At 53.7% G+C, this 24,654-nt stretch overlaps 9 protein-coding genes across 9 annotated transcripts; 4 read left to right on the top strand and 5 right to left on the bottom strand.

The window, feature by feature from the left end:
* The first annotated feature begins 531 nt into the window (after window positions 1–531).
* On the top strand, window positions 532–2,537 carry SODALDRAFT_333898 (TTL domain-containing protein). Its single transcript, XM_028612088.1, has one exon. The coding sequence runs from the start codon at window positions 915–917 to the stop codon at window positions 2,406–2,408; it is 1,494 nt and encodes a 497-aa protein (XP_028465932.1). The 5' UTR covers window positions 532–914; the 3' UTR covers window positions 2,409–2,537.
* A 182-nt stretch (window positions 2,538–2,719) lies between these two features.
* Window positions 2,720–5,107, bottom strand: SODALDRAFT_379344 (hypothetical protein; the record flags this gene model as incomplete). Its single annotated transcript, XM_028615034.1, has 5 exons — window positions 2,720–3,157; window positions 3,235–4,035; window positions 4,173–4,480; window positions 4,930–4,992; window positions 5,061–5,107. 5 exons carry the CDS (start codon window positions 5,105–5,107, stop codon window positions 2,733–2,735), a joined length of 1,644 nt encoding a protein of 547 aa, XP_028465931.1. The 3' UTR covers window positions 2,720–2,732.
* A 1,725-nt stretch (window positions 5,108–6,832) lies between these two features.
* Window positions 6,833–7,405, top strand: SODALDRAFT_279063 (hypothetical protein; the record flags this gene model as incomplete). The annotated part of the gene is made up of 1 exon (XM_028608149.1): window positions 6,833–7,405. One exon carries the CDS (start codon window positions 6,833–6,835, stop codon window positions 7,403–7,405), a length of 573 nt encoding a protein of 190 aa, XP_028465930.1.
* Window positions 7,406–7,733: 328 nt separating this feature from the next.
* On the bottom strand, window positions 7,734–9,049 carry SODALDRAFT_333895 (hypothetical protein). Its single transcript, XM_028612087.1, has 2 exons — window positions 8,611–9,049; window positions 7,734–8,432 (listed from the first exon to the last, which is right to left on the bottom strand). Exons 1-2 carry the CDS (start codon window positions 8,729–8,731, stop codon window positions 7,855–7,857), a joined length of 699 nt encoding a protein of 232 aa, XP_028465929.1. The 5' UTR covers window positions 8,732–9,049; the 3' UTR covers window positions 7,734–7,854.
* Window positions 9,050–9,882: 833 nt separating this feature from the next.
* SODALDRAFT_344896 (hypothetical protein) lies at window positions 9,883–11,346 on the top strand (the record flags this gene model as incomplete). Its single annotated transcript, XM_028613183.1, has 2 exons — window positions 9,883–10,193; window positions 10,278–11,346. The coding sequence occupies 2 exons, from the start codon at window positions 9,883–9,885 to the stop codon at window positions 11,344–11,346; spliced, it is 1,380 nt and encodes a 459-aa protein (XP_028465928.1).
* On the bottom strand, window positions 11,012–12,789 carry SODALDRAFT_333894 (2,5-diketo-D-gluconic acid reductase A). The gene is made up of 4 exons (XM_028612086.1): window positions 12,430–12,789; window positions 12,348–12,358; window positions 12,191–12,248; window positions 11,012–12,115 (listed from the first exon to the last, which is right to left on the bottom strand). The coding sequence occupies exons 1-4, from the start codon at window positions 12,499–12,501 to the stop codon at window positions 11,381–11,383; spliced, it is 876 nt and encodes a 291-aa protein (XP_028465927.1). The 5' UTR covers window positions 12,502–12,789; the 3' UTR covers window positions 11,012–11,380.
* A 2,745-nt stretch (window positions 12,790–15,534) lies between these two features.
* SODALDRAFT_333893 (eRF1 domain 1) lies at window positions 15,535–17,203 on the bottom strand. Its single transcript, XM_028612085.1, has 2 exons — window positions 16,992–17,203; window positions 15,535–16,913 (listed from the first exon to the last, which is right to left on the bottom strand). The coding sequence occupies exons 1-2, from the start codon at window positions 17,070–17,072 to the stop codon at window positions 15,792–15,794; spliced, it is 1,203 nt and encodes a 400-aa protein (XP_028465926.1). The 5' UTR covers window positions 17,073–17,203; the 3' UTR covers window positions 15,535–15,791.
* A 699-nt stretch (window positions 17,204–17,902) lies between these two features.
* SODALDRAFT_379339 (WD40 repeat-like protein) lies at window positions 17,903–22,170 on the top strand. Its single transcript, XM_028615033.1, has 6 exons — window positions 17,903–17,970; window positions 18,079–18,451; window positions 18,640–18,806; window positions 18,977–19,137; window positions 19,216–21,488; window positions 21,558–22,170. The coding sequence occupies exons 2-6, from the start codon at window positions 18,277–18,279 to the stop codon at window positions 21,917–21,919; spliced, it is 3,138 nt and encodes a 1,045-aa protein (XP_028465925.1). The 5' UTR covers window positions 17,903–17,970; window positions 18,079–18,276; the 3' UTR covers window positions 21,920–22,170.
* Window positions 22,171–22,183: 13 nt separating this feature from the next.
* SODALDRAFT_182183 (hypothetical protein) lies at window positions 22,184–23,931 on the bottom strand. The gene is made up of 2 exons (XM_028607065.1): window positions 23,463–23,931; window positions 22,184–23,328 (listed from the first exon to the last, which is right to left on the bottom strand). The coding sequence occupies exons 1-2, from the start codon at window positions 23,800–23,802 to the stop codon at window positions 22,448–22,450; spliced, it is 1,221 nt and encodes a 406-aa protein (XP_028465924.1). The 5' UTR covers window positions 23,803–23,931; the 3' UTR covers window positions 22,184–22,447.
* Window positions 23,932–24,654: the final 723 nt, after the last annotated feature.

The following is a 24,654-nucleotide window of genomic DNA, read 5'->3' as shown; positions in this document are numbered from 1 at the left end:
GATCAAACCTCGCACACAACATGAACGGCTCTGGCTGGCCTCGTGGACAAACCATTCTCAGAGGGCACTTTCCTGGCATGGGCGTTGATACCTTGAGGTTGTGGGCAGCCGTCTTAGACTCTGAGGTTGATGCTTTCGAGCACGCACCTAGCCTAACGTAGTAAGGCGCGGCCGTGCAGAAGGGAAAAAAAAAAAAAAAAAAAAGGAGGCGGGCCCCAAAGAACTCCCTCAAAAATCACGCCAGAATGAACGGCGGTCAGCCCGACAAGTCCAGCTCCAGCCGGCATGCCACCGGTTCAGGGGTCACCGTGGATCCCGGTTATGTAACAACAACACATTCAGGTTCATGTCCGTCTTGAGCGAGTGGGATCTGTATTATGCCTCGGGATTCATTTGGGAGGAATTACGTTTATGAAACCAAAAAGGTCCAATAGAGACGACAAAGAGTCAGTTTTCGCGATGCCCACTCAGCGGGTTTTAGGTAATGAATGGCCCGGCATCCCCCTTGGCATGGTTCCTTGGCCCGGCCGGGCCTCTCTGTGCGATGTTCACTTACACACGACCGATCGATCCAAGATTCTCTGCGTCCAAGCCAACGTTCATAAAAAGCCCCAAAAGACGTTGACGGTATTTCCTCTCGCTTCTCCCCTCTTTCCTAGAGCATCCTCTAGGCCCCCTGACTACACAGTTCTCCTTGAGTCCTTACCAGTGACACCTTCGCCGACGTCGTTGAAGTTACCAGCCATATGGCACGCCGCTTAAACAGATCCATGCAACTTGCCGCCATCCCTCCACAAGCAGGCCTCCCTCCAGAACCAGGGCGCGACTCTGGTTGAAAGGAGAAGAAGCAGACGAGAAGGGAAAAGAAAGGGATCAGCTTGAATTTTCGGTACAATTCGGAATTCCAAGACGCAATGCACGTGTTCGTAGAAGGCGCCTGTCCTTGGCTGGACGAGCACCTCAAGTCGTACATTAAACGGCATGTGCCGGATGCCACCTTCGTCGACGACGCCGAAGACCTCCCCAGGTCGGCCGATGCAACCGTCCTCCAGGTCTGCGACGGGCAAACCCTCAACCGCCGGTTCGCCATCCTGAACACCGCCAACGGACTCATCAACGCGTACCCCAACAGCGATGCCGTGGCCCGGAAGGACTACCTCTCCCAAGTCGTGGAATACTGGACCGCCAAGAGGCCCGACAGCATCCTGAAGGACCATGTTCCGATGACGGTGCGCCTATCCCTCGACTATGCCGAATACGTCGACGACGCACTGGCAGCCGCGGACGATCTGACGCTGCTCTATACCCTGGAGGAGAACGCCGGCAAGCCCGCCTCGGAGCGCGACTGGTGGATCCTCAAGCCTGCTCTGGTCGATTCCGGCTCCGGCATCCGCCTCTTCAGCACCATCGAAGAGCTGGCGAGCCATCTCGAGTTGGCCGAGTACGAGACTGACGACGAGGACTCGGAGGCGTTATCCGTCATCGAGGAGGAACAGTCCGAGGGGGCCGAAGTGGCTGCGAAACCCTCGTGCTCCCTCCACCCCGACATGGACGCAGGGGACGCGGATGACGACAAGGGGTTCATGTTCTCTCCGTCCCTGTCCACCCCCGGCCTGGACGGTCTGGATGTCCTCGTCACTGCCACCGGAGGCCTGAGCCTCGACGGGAAGAAGAACAACGGAAAGGCGCCGAAGCCTCAGTACGTCTTCAAGGAGAACGGGCGGATCCCATCCGCGCAGATGCGCGAGTTCGTCGCGCAGCGGTACATCGTCTCCGTGCCGCCGGTGGAGAAGCGCAAATGGCACATCCGGACCTACGTCCTCTCCATGGGGCGTCTCAAGGTGCACGTCTACCGGGAGATGCTCGCCCTGCTGGCGGGCGAGGACTACGAGCCGCCCTGGAAGAACCCGAGCCTCAAGTCGTCGCTCACCAACACGGCGCTGCAGGACGAGGAGGACTTTGTCGGCAAGGAGTCGATGCGGGACTTTTGGAACATCGCCGACGACCTGCTCCCCGGCGGCGGCGATTGGAAGAACGACGTGTTCGACCAGATCTGCGGCATCTCGGCCGAGCTGTTCCGCGCTGCCGCGCATACCATGGCGGATAAGTTCACGACCCTCGACAAGTGCTTTGAGCTGTATGCGCTGGACTTCCTCGTCGACACGGAGGGGAGTGCGTGGCTGCTGGAGGTCAATGAGACGCCTGCTTTCTATCAGCAGGGGGTGGCGGGCCCGTTGTCCCTCCGTCTCATGGAATCGGTCGTCTGCGCGGCGGTGGAGCATCTGGGCAAGGCTAAACTCGACGATCCTCAGACTAAAGCTGTGAGGGAGCGCATGGTTCAGGTTCTGGACGAGACGGAGAACCTTGCGAGGAGCAATATTACTGAGATTATGTCCGAGAACTTCTAACCTCTTACTGTATAGAATCGTTAGAACTTAGATGGTTAGTGTTGGATGGCTAGAGAAAAGTTTCGCTGATATAATCGTCTAATTGTAAAAAAATTCAACCGCTTGCCATTCAGCTGTGCTTCCTTGGTCGTAACATTTGAACAAATCATTATAGTCAGCAGTTCAGCTCTGAAAGAGGCATACATGAGAGATATTGAGGACTACCTAGGTGCTCTGGGTGATAATCATAACATCATTAACGTGTGGATTAGTCGTTAAAGCCATTGCCTGGGCCATTTATCGCGGTGCATACCCTCCTCCCTGATCCGACTCCTCCCGAGATTATCACTCATCATCGCCGCCATCATCACCGCCATCATCACCGCCATCATCATCACCGCCATAGACCTCCTCATACGCCTCTTCATACGCCTGCCGCGCCTCCTCGACGGCCTCGTGGTCACTGCTGCTGGCATCCGAGTCAGCCGCCGCAGCAAGGGCCGCTTCGTACTCTGCGCGGGCCTCGGCCACCTCTTCACGGTCGCTGGAGGTAACCAACTCGCCGTCTGCATCCGTAGGGGGGAGAACAGCCGGAGGCGCGAATGTATCTTCATCCTCGGCGGGGGCCAATGTATCCTCGGCGGGGGCAACTGTATCCTCGGCGGGGGCGAACGTATCCTCGGCGGGGGCAACAGGCGGGGGTTCAGCTGCAGCTGGGGCTGCGGCTGCGGCTGCGGCTGCACCTTCGTCGTCCGAGTCGTCCGAGCCGTCTGCGAATTTCGTATTTGGTTAGGACAGGTGCCTACATGTATACTCTATTGGAGAGCCACAAAGGGGTTGTACTTACTCAATGCGTTGGCGATGAGAGCTCCGCCAACGGCTCCGACGGCTAGACCGCCGGCTGCACCCATGAGCATGCCGCTGTTGCTGCTTTTCTTCTCTTCGCCGCCCTGGGGATAGGGACCGCGCGATGGATCGTATCCGGGGGAGCCGTAGGCTGGGGAGGGATAGCCCGGAGAAGGAGAACCGTAGCCTGGGGAGGGATATCCTGGAGAAGGAGAACCGTAGCCTGGCTGGCCATATCCCGGCTGGCCATATGGTTGGCCATAGCCTGGTTGGCCGTATGGTTGTTGAGGATATCCTGGTTGACCATAACCGGGTTGACCATAACCGGGCTGACCATGGCCAGGCTGAGGATAGCCAGGCTGAGGATAGCCAGGCGGGCCATAACTGGGCTGACCGCCGTAACCTGGCTGGGGATAGGGGGCAGGAGGACTCCCCGGGTAGCCGGCACCATGGCCACCAAACGACCTCGTGCCGTCACCGCCGGGCGCATCTACGGGGGGATCGTTGGAGGGAGGCGGTCCGGGCGGAGGCGGTCCAGGCGGTGCAGGCGGGTCCCACTGAGATCGACCGGTAGACTCGTCGATGTAGAACCAAGCCTTGTATTCTTCGTTCCAGCGGACGGTCCATCCAGGGGGTACGGGAGGAGGAGAGCGAGTCGAATCGGGCCCCGGTGGCGGGGTCGGGGCATGTTCGCTGCCCTGACTATCACCGGGAGCGTTGTGCTGAGGGTGAGCAGCTTCGGAGGGGAAGTACTGGCCGCCTGGATGTTGATACTGAGCTTGAGGATCGGCGCTGCGAGTACCTGAAGTTTAGCGGGCAGGTTGCCATGAAATGGCGACCCCCGGATCGAGTCAGTGGATCACTTGCTCCAAAAGATGCATGTGAGGATATTCCGGGCATTTTGCAATACGGCCCGGACAGAACATTGAAATTACTCACCGCTCTCCGGCGAAATAACTTGCTCTTCCTGCTTCTCTTCCTGCTTCTCTTCCTCCTTCTCTTCCTTCTTCTCTTCCTTCGCTTCTTCCTTCGCTTCTTCTTTCTTCTCGTCCTTGTCGTCTTTGAAAGAAGCTTTGAGCTCCTCGAACTCCTTCGTCAGCTTCTTGAAAAAAGACATTATCGTTGCTTGATTCCGTAAAGTTCCGAGAAGCGGGTAGCGCGGGGTTGTAGATCGGACAAGCTTTGCAGGCCACAGTTGGGCAAGGGCTGATGATTGATCTCTTAGGGATTTCAAGATGAAAGCAAACCTGAAGAAGATTGAGCCAAGAATAAAGATGCGTGACACGGCGGGGGGTACGTTGTAGTGAATAGTTATATAGACGCCAACCCGGGAGGCCGCCAACAGACAGATGGTTCAAGAGTCACAAGTGACGCGGAATAGGCAGGCAGAGAAAAGAATCGATCCTAGGAGGGGTCCCACGCGGATAAAGGGTCCAGGGGAGAGAGAGCCTGGGGAGGGGTCAATATTGGTATCGGCCAAGATCCGAGAAGCACCAGACAAACACCGATCGACACGTGGATCCGTGGTGCCAAGGGGAGGGGAAATAACCATTATTAGAATCGATATCCACCAAACGAGAAAGGCGGGTAGGTCCGTGCCGTTATTACTTGTTTCATTTCTCTGTTTTGACCGGTTCACGCCCCATGATAGGTATCTCGGGATTATAATTACGTGGCACCCAGACTTTTTCCAGACTGGTCCACAGAATCAAACTTCTCGTCCATTGAGCTTGAAGGGTAATTGACGAACAGAGAGCGCCTATGTTCATTGTTCACTGAAGTTCTAACTACTCCCCATGCATCACTTCTCTCACAAGCGACGGTGACGTTGTGACGTTGTCGCCGGGCTTAAGGGCGGTTACCCAAGATCCCATGTCCTTAGCAAACCGGGGACGACATAATAGGGAGCCAGCCCTCTTGGTAAGTTGCCCTAGATTAAGGGAATGACTCCCCGACATGTAAGTTTTGTCCCAGCGACATGTAAACCCACTTATAAATGGGGCTATCAAGATAAGATTACCGTACATAAGAATCCCACATAATTTACATGTACAGCCCGAGTAGAATTCTAGGTATACTCGTTATATTATCACGTAGGGAAGGTCAGCCTGGTTAATTAGCGATATTATTAATATCGTCGGTTGGCTCGTTTAATTAACGATATAGCCGGTCAGGGCTTATTTGATTATTAACGATATTATCGGTCTAAAATATAATAAGTATAAATCTCTAGGTACTCGGGCTATACATACAGATTATATAGGATACTTGTGTACGGTAATCTTATCTTGGTAGCCCCATTTATAAGTGGGTTTACATGTCGCTGGGACAACTTACATGTCGGGGAGTCAGTCCCTAGATTAATCTCTGTCCAAGCACAGATTAGTGATGTCTCCCGTTGGGGCTAGTGGTCGGGCCGCTGTGGGCCTCTGGTGTTTCAGAACCGCCCTCCTGTGCTGCTGTACATTCCGTACCTTATATCGTATAGGTAGGTACCTCAATGTACGTACCTAGGTAAGGTAGTACCTAAAGTAGGCTTCGAAGTTAGAACTTTATTCTTCAAACGTGTACACAGTGCGCTAAGTGATCCAAACTTGTCGCAGTCAAATGGCCAGAGTATACATTTCAGGATCCTCGTTATACCTTCATGGGGAATAGTAAACACTGGCGTAAATAGGAATATCGTTCTATGCTGAGAAATTGCGTTGGCGGACATGCCTAGGTATAGGACTCGCGAAGTCTGTAAGGACATACGTTTTCACACTGTGCTACTGCCACCCGAGTTCTTGGCAACTACCGAAAACCCCCAAGAGCCGTTACCTTATTGGCTGCTACGGACCCCAAGTGTTCCGGGCGTCGGGCTCTATGGAGCTTCTCCTATCCGTATAGGTATATACGAGGCCTTGAGGCCCTAATCCGAAGATATTAGAAGAAAAGAGTCTAATAATATTAGAAAAAAAAACTCGTGATATTTTCGACAACTTGAAGATTCTTTTCTCAAACAGGCATGTCAGGGTTTCCCATTTGTCCATCGCTGTCCTCGCCATGTACCGTGTACGAGCACGCGGCTGCACGCCGACTGGAAACTGTACCATATCATGTCCATGATTTGGCGGCGAGCGAATTAGACTCGAACGTTTATGGCGATGAGAAAGCGTGTAATCGATCTTGGAAGAACAGAGTAACTTACTAACTCAGTGCTCCGTATTATCGGCAAAAAGCCGCCCAATACTCGGCGGCATGGCTTCAAAACGGAGACCAGGCGTTCGATGTGGCTTCTCTTTGGCTCCCAGGCGTTTTCCATGGAGGCGTTAGACTTTCGTTCGTGAAATGCCCTAAAAAAAACCTACTCCGTAAATAATATCTTTATACTATGGTAGCGACACATCGGCTGGTCGTAGGCTGTAGCTTCAGGTGGCATTCAGGACATCACCACAACCCGAGCTATCAGCAGTAATGTCTTCAAGCTCTTCGAGCAGTAAGTCTGCTTTCTCCGCCAAGGAGTTTGAGCACGGTAAGAAAATCCACCCCCGTTCTTTCGTCTGTTTTCGCCACTGACGTTGCATCAACTGGAAGCCCTCCATGCCTTGGACAAGGAGATGAGTAAATCGAAGAACCTGCGCGCCGCAGCACCGATCAAGTTGCTGAGCGCCGGCGGATTCGTGGCCGTTACATTATTCCGACACCGCCAGTCAACGCGCGACATCGACTACATCATCGACCCAGCCATCCGTAAACTCAATAAAATCAAGGAGAAGTTCCAGAGAGCGATTCTAGCGGTGGCGAAGCAGTATGAACTTATCGGAGATTGGATCAACCCTCTAATGGATCTCTTCACACCGGGGGACATTAAACGGCGGCTTTTTCGCGATTCGGTCGGACAAGGCGTCGTGCTTTGGCAGGGGAAGAACTTGATCATATACGCTGCACAATGGAAGTGGTCTCTCGCCCGGAAACTAAAACGAATCGGGTCCGCGCGTAGGGAGACTGATATTAAGGATGCCGTCGAGATCCTTGCTGTTATGGTTCGGGAGAATGGTGGCCCGCTTGCGTTGGGAGTCGTGAAGGCTTGGAACACGATCATGCATACTCCACTCGACGACTACGCCATTAGAAGCGTTGCCGATGCCTACATCAGGCGTTGGGGGATCCCCGGTATCCTGATGAGCTAGGAAATCACTGATCAGCCGGAACTGCATTCGAAAATGTTGGTTTTTTGTCACCTCTGACAATAATCTCATCATCCCATGTTATAGAGATAACCTGTCGGTGCGTCGACTTTTCTTCGGAAAGATTCATCTGTGCCGTCTTCCTCATTTCAAGGGAACACGTTGTGGACAGAAAACAGAAAGGGGATCAAGACGTGACGTGACGAGAGATGGAGGGGCACAAGGGGAAGATTACGTAATCGATACGATTAGATGCCGCGCGTACTGGGGTAAACGATAAGCCGTCGATTGGAAGGATCACGTGTCACTATCCATCACGAACAATCGCCCAATGCGTTTCACTATCTAACAAGGTACCTGTTGATCTGCCTTCTAGTCTCGATGGCGGATAATAGAACCATATACTTCGTAAAACGCTAGAATACGTCTTGCCTAGCAGGATCGCTCACATCTCACATCTCCTCGGGCCAAAAGAACCAAGAAACAACAATCATAGACTTCAAACCCACAGCGGTCCACAACGCCCCCGCGGTCCCCAGAGGGCTACTAGCCAAAACACCCCCCATCAGCGCCCCGACGAGCAACAAAACCGGCGCCGCCGCCCGACGGTTCCGCTCCGCGTTAGCCCTCAACCCGGCGAACAGGTCCGCGTCCGAGAACAAGTCGCAGTAAATACTCGTCAGCACAACGCTGGTCAGGGCGTTGTACTTGAGCGCGCGGCTCGCCACGGCCTGGCCGCAGCTCTGCAGGGCCACGAGACCGATCGGCAGCAGGACGTACCACGGCGCGTCGTCGGGGCCGGCGTCGTCGGAAGGGCCCCAGGTAACGATGGCGGCGGCGGCGGCAGTCAGCACGGCTTGCAGGGCGAAGGAGAGGCAAAGGACCCATCGGGTGCGCGGCGTCGGGGGGAAGACGCGGTGGAGGCGGCTGAAGAGGTAGGAGCCGAGGGAGAAGGAGAGGATGGAGAGGCCGGATTTCTTCCATCTGTTTGTTCCGGCTGTGGGACCCAGGCCTAGGTAGACCGTGTTTCCTGGGAAAAAAAAAATGTGTTAGTCTTTTAGTTTGCGATCGGGTTTTGCGACGGAGGAATTAAAGTAGATGGGGACGACAAGGGGGGCACGCCGCACGCGACACCGTTTCGTCCGACTTATTTAAGAACCAGTCCTTAGCTGTGAGCTTAATTGCTCCTAGTACACGCGTACACGTACCTGTCTGCATCGACACGAAAGCCCCCCAGGTTGAGATGGAAGCGCTGTCCAATAATCCGGTGATGATGTAGCAGGCTAAGAGCACTGTGTCGGCCCAGTCGCGGCGGACTTGGGCCGACATGTTGCGCCGCCACCAGGTCCGAGGCTCTGGTTTCCTGCCTAGCAGAGGCCGCTCTTCAACTGGCCGAATGTCATTGCTGGACTCGTTACTCGGAGCCGGAACGGAGTGGTTTAGTGTCCCGTATGGATTGGAATTGGTATCTCTCAGGGGCGACATTGCGCCGGATATGAATCATATGATACAGTGAAGCGGGAAAATTAGACGGGACGTTGGGAATTGAAAGAAATAAACAAAAGCAAATGGAAATGAAAGAAAAGGGCGTCGCACACGTGGTTCCTCGATATCTTTGTGTTCAGTTCCCAATTTCACCCGTCTCTGTGGGTCACGGGTGTGAGAAGAGACATGGAAAAACAAGAGTATAAAAATACAAATACAAATAAAAACACCAGAAGACCCCGAAGCAAATGCGGTGGACTCTCATCTTCTGTGTGCCTCTGACGTCATCTTACAGGGGTCTATGGTCTTGTGTCATTCGGCCGATTGAACCCCATTCGGATTTGGATCATTTCGCCCGGAACGACAGCTGACCGACCTGGGGAAATGTCGGCGAACATGCGACGCTTCGGTATATATATGCCCATGCCGAGCTGACGTGGACCTGGAAGTATTCGTCTCCGTCCAGACCTTACAAGGTACCTTAGGTACTTTGGTCGCTTCGGTTGGAACATGTCCCTTCGTAACATGTACAAGGGGCTCGGATAGGACGAGAGAGGGAGGCGGAACCTCTGCCGTGTGCGGAGACCAGTGTTACGCTGCGAGTCTGACGGTCTGTGACCGACCAAAGGCGTGTGGTTGTTGAGAATGACAACCCTTGTCGTAGCTTCAGCATGGAGGTACGTCCAGATCATGTCGTGACTGGCGACAGCTAAGGTAAAGGCCAGCCTCTCATAGGAGGTGAAGTGTCACTCGCGGTTGTAACCCGAGAAAGGGAAGTTGATGACGAGTACGTTGGGGAAAATTGGAGAGGAATGGGTGATTATGTAAGACATTGCTCATGACTAATCGACATCAGCCAAGATGATTTACGCACAGGCTATCTCCTGTTCGCACCATGTTTCATTCACCCCCAGCTACCGAACGAGGTACTCAGTACGGATATGTTTGTCTCATCGACCTTTTCTACCGTACCGGCATCGGAACGGAGTAGAACCATGTCGCCTTGCCAGCAGCATGCCCTTCCCACCCGCACCGCATCTCCAGAGTCCTCTATATGGATAGATCCCACCGAAACTGCCTTCCGTAAGCGAGTTGTCGAGCTGGAAAAACTCACCAACGCCGTTCCCCTCGACAGCCAAATCTTCGACTTGACCGAATGGAGCGCAAATCACCCGCCCTCGCCTCAGCACAACTTCCGCCTCTCCCCGTCGGAAGAGCAGAGGCTGGCAGATGACATCTCCTATCTTGCGGCCGTGGGTGAGGGCGCACAATCCGTCGCTGCCGCCACGGTTCAGGAGCCGTCTTCGTCGGCCCTACCCCCAACTACTCCAACTGCCGGAGCAGCAGCAGCAGCACCACCACCACCACCACCACTACTACCCACATTGAGAATCACCATCGCCTCAGTAGACGCCATCGACTCTGCCTCGCAGTCTTTTCTTCGCTCCCTCCTTGACGTCTTATCCGACCTGACGCGCACCACCAGAGATGAAGTGGTAGATCTCCTCGTCCAGCAAGTCGCCCAACATCACCGCCAACGCCTCCTGAACCGCCTCCGCTCTTCACGCTGGACGAAACCAGCCTACCTGTCCCGGACGCACAAGAAGCCTCTCCACGCCGATTTCTCCAACCTCATCCACCGCGCCGAGTTTCTCTACGCCCGCAACGAGCGGCGGCAGAGGTCCGACATCGAAGCGAGCCTCTCTTCATTGGCGTCTGTGCTCCGATCCTTCGAGGACCCTCCTCCGCCCGACGAGGAGCCGGGACGAGAGGACGGGAGGCGCTGCGCCCTCATCCGCGCCTGCTACGATTTCTGCATCCGCCCGTCCACGGCCGACTACCTCCGTCGGCTGCGCTCCGTGAGACCCACGGTGCAGGTGCAGGCCTGCTTCAAGACCCTCCAGCAGACGGAGAAGATCGCGGCCTACTACCGCATCCCGCTTACCCTCGCCGACTTGGCCCTCGCCCGCTCGTTCCTCTTCAAGAATGCGGAACTCGTCTTCTTGCCGCCGTACCGGGCCGGGCCTGTCGAAGTGGCGTACCAACCCTGGGCGGCGTCGACGCACGTTCATGCTGAGGTGAACCTCGCCGTGCACCAAGATATGACGCGGGCCCTGGTGGATTGTGCTGCTTGGCTCGCCCCTCGTTGTGTCGGCGCGTCCAAATACCTCTGTTATCTCTGCTACCTGTTCCTACGCCGTCACGGAGCTTACTTTCCTTCCAAGACGCATGGCGCTTGCTACGATCAATGGACTATACCGGATCTTGCCGGCTACCCAGACGATCTTCGGCATCGGTATCGGGGGGTCGTGAAGGGCATCATGCAAGACGTGTCGGACGCAGCTGGTAAGGCTACCAGGCGGATTGAACCGATGACAAGTCGGGAGAATCTCATCGCCGGTTCTTTGGATGCATGCCTGACTACTCCCCCTTATTCGATCGTCGACGGCCAATTCTAATAAAAGTCCCTTTTCTTCGGTCTTTCACTTCCGTCTAGTTGTCCAACGGACTCACAGTCGGATCCCAGCAAACAGGCTTGTACTCCGTCGTCTTCAACAACTCCATGTCCTCCTCGGACAGCTTAAACCCGTACACTTCACTGTTCTTCCGGATTCGCTCCAGGTGGACACTCTTCGGCAGCGGGACATAGCCCTTCTGCAAGCTCCAACGAAGTAGAATCTGCGCCTCCGTAACGCCATGCTTCTCCGCCAGCTCCTTGAGCGGTTCCTGCCCCCACCTCTCGCCGCGGACGAGCGGGCTGTAGGCCTCCACGACGACGTCCCTCTGCCGACACCACTGGACGATGTCGTCGCGCGGGCACCAGGGATGGATCTCATACTGCACGACGTTGATCTTCCCGCCGCGGCCGACACCGCCGCGTTCTTCCTCCAGCTCGCGGACATGCGTCTCAAGCTCGTCAAGATGGTGCACGCCGTAGTTGCTCACGCCAATGGACCGCACGAGCCCGGCCTCCTGCGCCTCGACGAGGGCTTTCCATGCGCCCTTGCGGTTGGCGGACCCCCCGTACGGGCAGTGCAGGAGCATCAGGTCGACGTAGTCCAGGCCCGTCTCCTCGAGGGTGCGCGTCACCTGGGCCTTGGCGTCGTCATAGTTGATGTAGCGGACCTTGGAGGTGAAGTAGATTTCCGAGCGGGGGATTCCCGGGGACGCGTGGCGGATGGCGGCGCCGGCGCCGGCTTCGTTTTTGTAGGCGGCGGCGGAGTCGAGCTGGTTTGTTTGTTTCGTGAGTGTCTAGACACGCATGATAGCCTATAGGACTCGAGAGTAGGTGGTTTGTCATACATGACGGTAGCCGACGTTTAGAGCATCTGTGCAGATTTCCTCTGCTTGCTCGGGAGGACTGAACACCACCATGGCTCATATTAGCTGTCCAGGCCACTAAATTGACTTGCCCGTTACATGAACGCTGGTAGGGGCTCGCTATAACGAGGTAACTCACGTCTTCCAGAGCTACAGGATTGTCAATTGTCAGTCATCGAAGAGTTTTCCTAGGGGATAGGGGAGGCGGAGGAAAGACTTACGCCGAACCCCAGTATGGGGATCTCCAGGCCATTGTTGATTGTCAATTTAGACTGAAGATTGAGAGCTGACATCTTTTCTAGGTGTTGAAGTATAGTTGAGACGAAATGGCGCACAATGTGGAGCAATGTGAGTGAGAGTGTGTGAATGCTTTGTGTCTCGTACCAGAATGTTCGAAGCTGAGGGTCTGAGATGGAGATATAGTTAATAGTCCCTAGAGCATAAGGTACCTATGGGGTGCGGGGAGCGCGGATTGCGTCATGAGGGACATCACCGGAATTTACATAAGATAGGGACTTCTAACGTGGGGATTAGGTAAGGGCCACTCAGAGCTTGCATGTGGGCTCTTTACGCGGGAAACTAGTCGCCAAAATATCTCCATTGAATCCGGCGTAGACTCGGTAAAGGGAGACCGAGCTGTATACCCAAGTAAGGTCGTATCTATTCCAAATTCTGCCTAGTAATAATAGCAGCGCAGCCATTTATTCTCTTATTCCATGATCCATCCTCCTCGGGGTATCTCACACAGGCCACATGGGCGAAGTATGTACAGTTGTCACATTCTATCACGTGAGCCACGGTATGGTGCTCTCCTATTGGTTGGAGGTGCCCCACTATCCTCGCTTGGAAGGTGGCAGATGTATTTAGGACACGTACACCCGCCCCCTTTTCCTTTCTGGCTTGCTGCGGCGCCGATGGCTGGTGCGGTTACGGTCCTAACTACTACGGGGAGGATTACCAGAGTAACTACGATACGAAGGCTGAGTACGGCGAATTCGCCGAGACGCCCGGTACGACGTGTCCCCTAAACGTGTACTACTCCGAGTTCGGGTTCTATAGTACTATAACCGAGTTCTGCTAGCCTGGATACTAGTCTAACTACGAATAGCCTAAGCCTAATACCCCTCCCTTAAACTCGTAGAATATTATTATCGGCTACTAAGAAACCTAGAATATACAGAAGCCTTATAGCATAATAGGTCCCGGCGAGATCCCCGTTAACCTACTCACCCACCTATTCGTTTCTTTTATATATATTAATAGCGATTTCTAGATCACTAATATAAACGGTATCGATCCTAATATTTATAAAACTATTAATAACGTTAAGAGTAGAAACCCTAACCTAAAGCTTATTATTATTTTAGGTGGCTAGACCTTTAACGACCCCGGTCCTTAGCAGGATATCTTCCTAGATCTTACTTCTATAAGGGCGAACTAGGCTTAGTTTATCGAGAATCTTATTAGGTTTATATCCGAATATAGATATAATAGTATTAGTAAGTGATTATTTATCTTACCCTATATATATATATATATATATATATATATATATATATACTTATCTTTATAATTTATTATAATAGAAAGCTAACTATTTAGAAACTCTTAGACTTTAGTAAATACTTAAATTCAGAGCCTATTTAGCTCTTATAATCTATTATAAGAGTAGTATTAACTTTAAGTTCTTTATAAACTAGGAATACCTTAGCGTAAAAGATCGTAGAGGCCGTAATAGCGATAACGAAAACTATACCCTACTCCATAAGGAGTTACGGGAGGCTATTATAGTAAGCGGTTATAACTATATCGTTACCTTTATTACGCTATTATCCTACTAATATCTCCGCTACTTCGACCTAAAGGGTATAAAGGCCTATATTAACTAGATTAACCTTATATTATATAATCTTTATAGTATTTAGGATAGTAATAACCCTATTATAACTAAGTTCTGTCTTATACTAACCTAACTAAGATTAACTAGGTATTAAACCTAGTAAGTTACCCTAAGCTTCTTTAGTCCTTTACGGTCTTACCCTCCTCCTAATATAGATATCCACTAATAATATAAACGATATTATCTAGTTTTAGTAAGTTAATATTAATCCGGGTAATATTATACTTAGTCTAGGATTTTACGGATAATCTTTTAAGCTCGAGTCTGCCTCTTACTAAAAACCCGGTTATCCGTTTAAAGGTCTTAGAGCGCCGGGCCGTTACTCGAATACCACGGGTATCCTAGTATATAATAGTGAGTAAAGCCGTTCGCCCTATTATAACGTGGATAACTATAAAAGGCTCTTATCTTAAACTAGTAATAACTAGAAATAATAGAGCTTCTTAATAAGACTAGCGGGATAGCCTACTTAGATAAAGCGGCTACCGCTAGGTATATCGTTTATACCGGTAATAACTAGATCTTATAAGTCGAACTTAGGGAGTTACTAACCTCTTAACCTCCTATTCCTAACTATCTTTATTATTTATTTATTCTTACTTTCTTTTCGTCTTTTATCTTATATATATAATTTATATAGGTTTAACGATATAACGATATTTCGGAAAAAGATCTAATACGCTAATAGTATAGGCCTTACCGGTTTAATAATTTAGGTTATCGATCTAAATACCGGTAATCTTAAGACCCTCTAAGCTATCTCGAGTAGCTCTATTATCGATAATATTAATAGCCCTTTTACGCTAATAAACCTTAATAGATTATTCCCCTAGGAGCTATTACCTCCTAAGGGTACGTAATAGTTCCGTTAGAAGGGCCTTTATATAAAAGGTTATAATAAGGGTATATAACCTTCTAAGCGCTTTAACCCGATAGCTCTTATAAAGGAATTTAGAGCGTACTACTAGGCTCTATTAATATTAGGTACTTTTTATCGATCCTTTATAGGGCACTAATATTATCTGGTATCTTAACGATAATGCCTTCGGCACCTCGCTCTATAACCTAAAAGCACCCTTTTATATTATCACTTAGGCAGATAACTCTAGCGCTCTAGGTCTTGTTAATAGGTAGATCTAATATATCGGAGGGGTAGTCTAGGAAGACTAAAGGCTCCGGCTCGCCTTCCTATTTCTTTAATAAAGATACAGTATAGGAGTCGCCCATGATTAAGATAAAACCGAATCCTATTTAGTCCGGGTCTATCTTACCCGAATTAGCTTATCCACTAAAATTAATAAGACGGTAGTTAGTCTATAATTATAGACTAGAAACTACCTTCGAACCTATATATAGGTAAAAGGAGTCCTATATCTAAGGTCTTCGAATTTTTATTCGATTTTAACTTTAACCGTACTCGAAGAGACACCGATAATATAAGGATTCGTATAGACTATTCGAACGTCAGAGGTTATTAGAAGGCGGCCGTCGACTCCCCTGGTATCCAGTCTAGGGGTTCGAGCCGCCTCAATAAGAGATTCTTCGCACCACAGAGTGAGCAATGGCGAAGAATGTTTAGTACACAATACAATCATATATTTCCTGAATCAACGCTCCCTGCAAGCACGCTCCCGTCAATTCAACAACAGTGAACGTACAACAACCAAAAACGTGTCGTCGAACTCATACGACTAGCTCTTCGTCCCCTCTACTTTGCTCCCCAGGATCATGGTGATCTACTTCATCTTCGTCCAGGTCATATATGGGATAAGACAAGATGGCAGCAATGCTTCCTAGCATGTCGAGCCTCTGGCCGCTCTCGTGATCACTACTCAAGATTCGGACGTCCCCGCCGTCGGCTTTCACCTTGTCCACCAGGGCAACGTACTTCTTCCGTGTGGCAATGTCAGAGCTGCGGAATAGGGAGTTGTTCATCATGAGGACGCCCCCACCCGGGCCGATAGCACCCTCTTGGACGGCTCTCGTCACCGCCGACGTGCCGTACCAGGCCCGACCATCCTCGAGCCGCAACCTGTCGAAAAAGGCATCCATAAGACGCGTCTCCTTGGTGAACTTGAAGTCCTTGAGCTTGGAACCCATCTCGGGGCTCTTGAGCACCTCGTTCAGGCTGTGGACGTGGCCCGAGTGGGTATGGACGACGATGGCGTCCTTGGCGAGGGCGGAGAGCTTCTTGTCGGAGCGGTCGCGCCCCTCCTCGGCGATGTAGGTGCGGAAATCGGCGGCTACGAAGCCCGGGCTCGCGAGGAGCAGGGGCCGCGGCTGGTCGAAGTTGACGGTGCGGAGGAGGGTGGACAGGGTCTTGGCGTAGAAGCGACGTATGCCGCCGGCGGTGTCGGAGGCGGCGGAGCGCTTCTTGGGGATGACGGACTCGATGCGCTGCTTGAGGACGGTCCGGAACTGTGTGATGAGGCAGATGTTGGCGATGCCCTCTTGCATGACGATGGCGGCCATGGCGCCTTCCTTGTCGTCGGATAGCCCTTCGGAGAGCGTCTCGCGGGCGACCGAGTCCCAGCCGTTGGGTTTGCTGAGGGTGAAAGGGCGGCCGGTCTCGAGGTCGAGGGTGTGGTGCTGTCCGAGGCTGACGAACGGGTTTTCTGACTTGACGATGCCGCTGACTTGTAGCTGACCGACCAACGGGTCGAAAAAGGTTGACTTGACGGCGATGGCTAGGATGGTGTGGACCCGTTCTGACTGGGTGCTTCCAGTCTTGGTCTCCTGGACGACTTTTCGGACGGCATGCGCCATGACGAGATCGCCGGGCGTGATGAGATTATAGGCGTGCCACTGGCGATCCCACGACGGTCAGGAGCGCGTCTAACCAGTAAGGAGGCCGTTTGGAGGCAAGGGGGGAAAACCGCATACCATGTCCTCCGAATCCTCGGGGGTCAATGTGACGGCATCTTCGCCGATAAATTGGGACGGTTTTGTCGGTGTGAGCTTCATGATGACCTATCCCTAGCTAGGGGAAGCGGGATATGATGATCTGTTTCTTTTGATGGTACTGTTTGGGCTCGTCGATGGGTAATTTTCGAGATTATTCAGGTTAGATCAGGTAAAGTCGGGGCTTCTTGGATGACGCCGGGTTATGGCGGGGGCGGGGAAGACGAAGGATAATGACTAAGGTACCTTAGGTAGACTAATATTTCGCAAGAGTGGGTTAGGTTAGATTAGATAGGTAGATAAGATTAGCTATGCCCGAAAACGGTTAGTCCTACCCGTCCGTCGTACACTACAAGGTACGGTACCTTTACCTGCTTCATCGGCTGGCCCACCAGTGTACCTTATGATGAAGTAATCGTACTGACAACCCATCCCTCCTCCCGTATCACCCATTCATCCCCATATCACCATCCTCCTCCTTCGCCTTTTCTCTTTCGTTTACAGCACATTGACAATATCGATAGTTACGGCATACTACCTATTATTCCCTCGCAGTTCGTTCGAATTCGGTCTCCTCGTATTTCTAGGTCTCGGTACTGAGGATCACGACTCTTTTCCAAGGCGTCCGTCCGCCTGTTCGTTCCTATTCGTATCCTCAGACCTCACAGAACCTTCTCTCGTTCCTTCTTCACATTGATCCAACGCAGCGGTCCGGCCGACAGTCGGTAACAGTCGAAAGCGTTAGAGAGACAGACACACGACACGCAGCTAGGCACCGACAAACACGAGGGAGACCCCTGTCATCGGGTCCTATTAGGGCGCTTTTTGTTAGGGCCGGAGAATACTAGATCTGCGGTGAGGTCTGACCGCATGTCCTAACGGCTAATGACCTAATGACGTTGCATGCCTCGGCCAGCCAGGACCCCCAGTATCCCTGCTGCCTGCATTCGGCCTCGAGACGGTATCCGGAAAAATTCTATCCTTGCTTCTAGAACGCCATACGCCATACCTCATACCTACCCTACATTCGACTGGCTCGACCTTCTCTGGTGCAGCTCGTGGACATCAGTCTCCCGTCTTTCCCGCTCACTAATAATCCCTTGAGCTTCCTCGACATTCTTCCAGCACAGCCTCCCCGGCGGAACCTGCACCCGATTGGCGTTCAGCTCTTCTGTCTCCAGCCCTCTCACTTCACTGTTCCCTCCTGTGTCCTACTGCGCCTCCTTGATCCTCGAATTGGCTCGATTGCCTGCACACACTATGGGCCATGTCGGCCTCCGTTACCAATTCGGACGGGGATCGTCGTCACGGTGAACGTCATCATCGATCCGACTCTGCTGGACCATCAACGCCCTTCCCAACCCGCCAGACGCCACGATCCGCTCCTCACGCTCCTATCGACACCGACACGGACCCTGTCTCTGCCGCTACCGAAGAGCAAGGTACGTGAGACACCTGCGATCCATTGCCCAGTGCTCCGGCAATTAGGGCTTGTCTAAGCTGCCCTTGCGCGTGCATCCATCTATCTGCACCTGCACCTGCACCTGCACCTGCGTCCATGCTGGCATAGCCTTCACGCCAAGCACTCGCGTCCTCTGAATGCGACGAAGCTGACCTCCCTGGGTCTCAGGTACCGAATATCTACCCTCCTCGCTTCCTGCCTCGTCCTCCACCCCCAGACCGATACCCATCAGACCGACTCGACCCCTCTCCAGAGATGCCGCCGGTTCCCAAGATGTCACCCCAGTCAAAGCATCGCCCTCCGTCGCCGCGGCGAACATTGACCCCTTGTCACGCGTCTGTTCTCCTTCTCCTCTCGTATCCGCGTCCCCCGCTTTGCTTCTTCTTTCTTCTTCTTTTCTCTCCTGCCCTCGAGACGTCCGTGTCCCCATCGCTGGAGAGTTAACATCCGTCTTCGATAATCCAATCCCACCGTGTATACTAACTCTCGCCCTTCTACACTGCAGCAGATACTTTTGCGATCCAACACTGAGCACGCCTCGTCCCCTCGTCTTCGATATCCCGGCCGCCCCGAGAGCCCCACCCCCGACTCCCGTTCGCAGCTCGTCTCCGAAACCTCGACGAAGAATGTCGGTCTTGCCCCGACAGACCCTTCCCGGGATAAGAAGTATGACACCATGCGCCACCAAAACCGGCATAATACCCGTTTATATTCCACGAGCTAATCTTATGACCTCATGGCCAGGAAAGGGGTATCGTTCTTGAGTCGCCTAAGCATGCGCGGTCGAAAAAAGGAGGATGAGCTGGGTGACGACCTTGCTGAACTAGGGGGCTCGAGGCCGGACGGTACCGACGCCCGCGTTTTCTCTTCCGCCGTAGGCGCCGGCGGCTTCATCCCTCACCACAAAGAACCCCCGCGCTACATAAGGACGCACGCCCATCATAAGAGGGTGCGCGAGTTTAATCGGATGTTCCTCGCTCAGGAGCTGCTCGTGCCACGCCCGCCGCCGGAGATATTGAACGACAAAGGGAAAGCACGCGTCGACGACGCTCCGTCAGGCAGGAGTCCACCCTATAGCGACGGTTCGATCTGGGCCGCCGAATTCAGCAACGACGGCAGGTATTTAGCCGCCGCCGGCAAGGATCGCATAGTGCGGGTTTGGGCCATCCTCTCGACGCCCGAGGAACGGCGTCACCACGAAGAGGAAGAGGCGGCCGCCAGCGGCGCTTCCGATGAACGGCTGAGCGCACCCGTGTTCCACAGTCAGCCCATCCGCGAGTGGGATGTCCATACCGGCGAGGTTCTCGCCCTTAGCTGGAGCAAGAACAATTTCCTGCTTTCCTCGTCTATGGATAAGACGGTCCGCCTTTGGCACGTCACCCAGCAGGACTGTCTTAGCACTTTTACGCACAGTGACTACGTCACCTCCATCGCCTTCCACCCGGCCGACGACCGTTTCTTCCTCGCCGGCTGCATCGACGCTGTACTGCGCCTGTGGAGCATTCCGGACAAGAACGTCGCTTACTCAGCCCAGCTTCCCCATATCATTACCGCCGTCGGCTTCTCCCCGGACGGCAAGACGTCCATCGGCGGGGTGCTCAACGGCACGTGTCTCTTCTACGACACGAACGGACTTGTGCTTCAGACCCAGATGGTTGTTCGCTCCTCCCGCGGGAAGAATGCCAAGGGCAGCAAGATCACCGGCATCAAGACCGCCATCATCCCTCCGGATGGCCCCGAAGCGGATGTCAAGGTCCTCATCACCTCCAACGACTCCCGCATCCGCATGTATAACCTGTCCAGGAAAGGCATCGAGACGAAAATGAAAGGCCACGAGAACACTAGTAGCCAGATCCACGCCAAATTCAGCGATGACGCTCGTTACATTGTCTGCGGCAGCGAGGACAAGAAGGTCTTCATCTGGTCCGTGGACACGCCCGACCTGGAGAAGATCCCGTGCGAATTCTTCAATGCTCATTCCAACTCGGTCACGGCGGCCGCCTTCGCGCCGACCAAGTCGCGGGAGCTTTTGAGCGCCTCCGGGGACCCGATTTATGACCTGTGCAACCCTCCACCCGTGAAACTCATGAGTCTCGAGGAAGCCCTGGCCCAGGCAGCAGCGAAGAGCCAAACGGCGCTATCTGAAAGCTCGCAGCAGCGCCCGGAGCAGAGCATGCAGAACAAGAAGGAATCCGGAGAACCTCTGCCCTCTAACTACCTAGAAAAGTGCAAGCATCCCAACGGCAACATCCTGGTAACAGCTGACAGGTCAGGCTCGATCAAGGTATTCCGGCAGGACTGTGCTCATGCCAAGCGCCGGCACGAAAACTGGGAAACCGGCTCGAGCTTCTCTAGGAAGATCATCAGCATAGGCAGCGGTACGATCGGGCGGAGCGGTAGCATTATCACCCGCACCAGCGCCAGCAGCCACCCACACTCCCGACGAACTTCTCTCTCCCAGTTTCAGATGGGTGCACCCCCACCGGGTGCCACCATAGGCGGGACCCCGCAGATGAGCTCCGACCGGATCAACTCGTGGCGCCACGGCATAGGAGCCGAAAGCAACCGCAACAGCCTGATCAGCGGCGCCGGCGGTTCGGTGCATCGAGAGCGGTCCCCATCCCCAACCAAGCCGCCGTCCCAAGCTCCCCAAACTCCGCATACCGCGCATCTGTCAGCTACCCTGGCTGCGAATGCACCCAGCGCGCGCAGCGCGCCGAGTGCGGCGTCGGAAGCGCGAAAGATGCCTTATGCGGGCTCACCTCGGTCGCGGTCGATTGACCCGCCGCAGTCGAGCCCTGCATCGAAGGCAGTGAACAGCCCTCGCATGGCGCAGGGGCGTCGTGTAGACGATGGGCAACGCGCGGATGATGGGCCACGTGCGGAAGATGGGCCCGCCCAACTACCCACACCAAGCTTCTCGCTGCAGCCAGCGGAGGAGGCCGGGGCAGAGGACTCGGGCCAGGGGGGCCAGTCTTTCTGGAACATCACACGGTGGCGAAGTTTAGGTCCTTTCGGTCAGTTCTTTTTCTCCTTGAGGCACCAACAGCCATCATATGCTAACATGGAATGTTGGATCCCCACAGGTGCAACTCTTACTCCCACGAAGACCACGTTTGCGGCTAATAAGCGAAGGAGCGTGGCTCAAGGGAGTTTACGCGCGGCGACTGCAGCGGAGAGCGAGGTGTCTGGGGTCTCGCCCCGGGGCCGGAGTCCGCGGGTAAGCGGAGACGAAGGGGGAGACGACAGCTTGCGACCGGACGACGAGGGCATGGAGCGGGGCCGGCTTGACTCGGTCGTCAGCCGGCTGACGATGGACTGCACGAGCGACGAAGGGGAGGGACCCGCGTGTTCCAAATGCGGGGGCAAGGGGTTTAAGAGAAAACAAATAGCCGGGCGGGAGCGGCTGGTCTGCGAGAAATGCGGCACGGTGAGAGACGAGGCATAGGAGGTGAGGTGATCGAAGGCGGCAGCGAAAGACGAGACCATGTTCGGACATTTTGCTACGGGGCGTTTGAACGGCATCATTGGGAGGACGTTTGTCGTTTCTTCTGTGTAATTAATATACCTCACGCATGGCGAAGCGAGTATTGAACTTGGGAAGGAGTTTGGGCGGACCGGTCGCCTGGATTGCAAAAGAAAAAAAAAGAAAAATAGCGAATACATGTTGAAGCGATGTTTTCTTACAGCAATACCCATACCCATTATTATTTTGGCTGTTTACTTCGAGTGATGGTCCTGTATCAGGGAAGAGGAGAGAGCCGTGACACCATCTCGCATGGGTGAGATATCTCGGGTTACGGACAGGGTGCTACATGTATCTCTTGTCCACCCATCTGTCTTCTAGCACCCCTCTTCATTTGAATCCAGACGCGATCTGTGCTCTGCGGTACACCGGTGAAATTCAGATAAAGACGTTATCATAACGAATCAGGTTTGTTGTCGAAGCCTTGATGCCCAGCCAGGATAGAGAAGCTCAGTATACCGGCATCGTCCGGTTAACGAAAGACCGTAGATACTCAGTCAAGAATGGATCCAGTCCGAGTACATCCGCCCCACGGTGTAAGTGCTCCCAGAATTCAAACAGAGAGGCCTCCTCCCCCCGGGGGACAAGAGGAGCCCTACCGCTGCCACTGGCCATTGCTCCAGCGACGAAACTCAAGGTCAGGACGCCCCAGCCGATGGCGTCCTCGGCAGTCGTGCTTCCAGGGGGCTGACGAAACTCAATGGTCCGAGGCACGTCCGCGTGGTCGCCCAGCAGGCGTTCCAAGTTCCACTTGTACACCTTCCCGTGGACAAAGTCCCTCTTTCGACCGTGGGCGCGCCCGTAGGCGCTGGAGGCCGGGAAGAGACACATCGTCTCCACTATAGCGGCGACGGCACCACGATGGTCAGAATCGTCCGGGTGTCTCGCTGGAGGGGCAGCGGCGTCTAAAAGATCCAGACAGGCCGCGAGAGGGGAACCGGGGGAGTGGGACGAAAAGGAGGACGAAGAAGATGATGGCGAAGGGTGCGCCCCAGTGACAGCGGCCGAAGCAACAGCAGCCAAGACGGGGCTCTGCCGATTACTGCGGCACCAATACGACGACGACGAGGACGAGGACGACAACGCGGAAGTCCGTCCGGGGGGCATTAGGATGTCGATATAGGGCTCGTATAGGAGGGCCGCCTGCGCGAGAGACCGGAGCTGGGCGGGTGTGAAGTCACGGCCGTCGAGACGGGAAACGTGGATATGCGTGCTGCACTGGGGGGATTCCTCGATCTTAAAGGCTCTTCCCACTTCGGTGAAGATGGTCTCCAGGTCGGCCAGCCATGTCGAGCTGAGGGTGAAGATGGGAGACACCAGCTCCAGAGCCCCTGCGAGGACGGTTCCAACGAGTTTGATATCAGCCTCGACCACACTGTCTTTCTGCTGAGCTGACACCGGGGAAGAGCACCGACGGACGGGGATAGGACGGAGTTGGGCTAAAGCAAAAGAAGATGGGACGTACACTTATTCTTCGCCGGTTGACTAGGAATAGTCACTTCCTGAACGATGGACCAGACGCGATAGTGGTGGCTTGGCTGATCGCACACTTGGTTGCGAAGCCCCTTTTTGGACAGTCGTGCGCTGATGTCCTTGGCCACAGCAGACCAAGTCGAGTATTTCTTGGAGGCGAGGACGGACAGCTCGATCTCGATGCCGAATGCAAGGTCGTAGATGGATGACATGGCGAGGGAGGAAGTTGAGTCTTCTGGTTCTTGAGGTTTGCAATACATCACAATGATCCATTGCGTTGACAGCCATGAGGGTATCTCAATAGACTTTATAGTCGAGAACATTTCCTGCATCTTGTGCTAGGGGTTATCATCATCTCATTTCAGGTCCAGGTTTGTGGCCTACGTGTGTATACGCGCGCAGTTGCAGGGTCGAAACAAGCCATACGAGACACTAGGACAAAGCGGAGCGGTTGAGTCGCAGATCTGGTTAGTATCACTCTCGCAACAAACACCCAGGTCATGGAGACGGTTGTTGGCCTCGAATCAAGCCCTCCTGCAAGTTGAGGACACTAACAACAGCTTCTGCCATCCCAGTAGTAAGTCCCGCAGCTAACACATGGAAGACTCGATATTGCATGGAGCCGCTAGGTCCTCACGAAGGAGAATCGAGAGGTCCCAGACATGGCAAGTAAGCAAAGGCCGTGGCCTAGTAATTGTCTTGCAACAAAAGCGACAAGGTCGACCGTCGGTCTGGCCAAGGAAACAGGTTGAAATGGTGAAACGGAGAAGGAGACAGTGGGCATGCGAGGAAGACGACTGGTGACGAGGCCGAAGCAAACACCGGACTAGTGACCAACCCAAGGTCATCAGGGGTGGAACTGACAACATCATCTGCTCCGGAGTCCGGACCTGAGACAAGACACAGACTGCGCGTAGCTCTTAGCTCCCTTGGAAAATAGAGCCATCAGAGGTCCCACTACCGCCCTCGCAAGTAGTAGGAGGCTCTCTAGGCGCGCGTGAAGAGGATCCGGCCGTTGGTAGACAAGCCGGGGGATCCCGGACGATATCCTGGCTCGTTATGTGTACATCATATAACTACCGGGCGCTTGGGAAGAGTTGTATGTTCCGAGTTGGCACGGGCACGAACGTCTTCCAACTCCTGGTGGATGCATTTTGACTCTTGGGAACGAGGTATAGAAGATT

Source organism: Sodiomyces alkalinus (assembly GCF_003711515.1).
Source record: "Sodiomyces alkalinus F11 unplaced genomic scaffold SODALscaffold_6, whole genome shotgun sequence".
NCBI lineage: Eukaryota > Fungi > Ascomycota > Sordariomycetes > Glomerellales > Plectosphaerellaceae > Sodiomyces > Sodiomyces alkalinus.
This window is presented reverse-complemented; position numbering and strand designations above follow the sequence as displayed.

What these genes read in the sequence shown, in the direction of transcription:
- SODALDRAFT_379339 (XM_028615033.1), top strand. Translation starts at nt 18,277, where the DNA reads ATGTCGGCCTCCGTTACCAATTCGGACGGGGATCGTCGTCACGGTGAA. An exon ending in TGCCGCTACCGAAGAGCAAG is followed by an intron (nt 18,452 to 18,639) that starts GTACGTGAGACA and finishes CCTGGGTCTCAG; the next exon opens with GTACCGAATATCTACCCTCC. An exon ending in ACATTGACCCCTTGTCACGC is followed by an intron (nt 18,807 to 18,976) that starts GTCTGTTCTCCT and finishes TCTACACTGCAG; the next exon opens with CAGATACTTTTGCGATCCAA.
- SODALDRAFT_333893 (XM_028612085.1), bottom strand. Translation starts at nt 17,072, where the DNA reads ATGAAGCTCACACCGACAAAACCGTCCCAATTTATCGGCGAAGATGCC. An exon ending in CCGAGGATTCGGAGGACATG is followed by an intron (nt 16,914 to 16,991) that starts GTATGCGGTTTT and finishes TGGGATCGCCAG; the next exon opens with TGGCACGCCTATAATCTCAT.
- SODALDRAFT_182183 (XM_028607065.1), bottom strand. Translation starts at nt 23,802, where the DNA reads ATGCAGGAAATGTTCTCGACTATAAAGTCTATTGAGATACCCTCATGG. An exon ending in TCAACCGGCGAAGAATAAGT is followed by an intron (nt 23,329 to 23,462) that starts GTACGTCCCATC and finishes CCGTCCTCGCAG; the next exon opens with GGGCTCTGGAGCTGGTGTCT.
- SODALDRAFT_333895 (XM_028612087.1), bottom strand. Translation starts at nt 8,731, where the DNA reads ATGTCGGCCCAAGTCCGCCGCGACTGGGCCGACACAGTGCTCTTAGCC. An exon ending in TTTCGTGTCGATGCAGACAG is followed by an intron (nt 8,433 to 8,610) that starts GTACGTGTACGC and finishes TTTTTTTCCCAG; the next exon opens with GAAACACGGTCTACCTAGGC.
- SODALDRAFT_333898 (XM_028612088.1), top strand. Translation starts at nt 915, where the DNA reads ATGCACGTGTTCGTAGAAGGCGCCTGTCCTTGGCTGGACGAGCACCTC.
- SODALDRAFT_333894 (XM_028612086.1), bottom strand. Translation starts at nt 12,501, where the DNA reads ATGTCAGCTCTCAATCTTCAGTCTAAATTGACAATCAACAATGGCCTG. An exon ending in TAAACGTCGGCTACCGTCAT is followed by an intron (nt 12,116 to 12,190) that starts GTATGACAAACC and finishes CAAACAAACCAG; the next exon opens with CTCGACTCCGCCGCCGCCTA.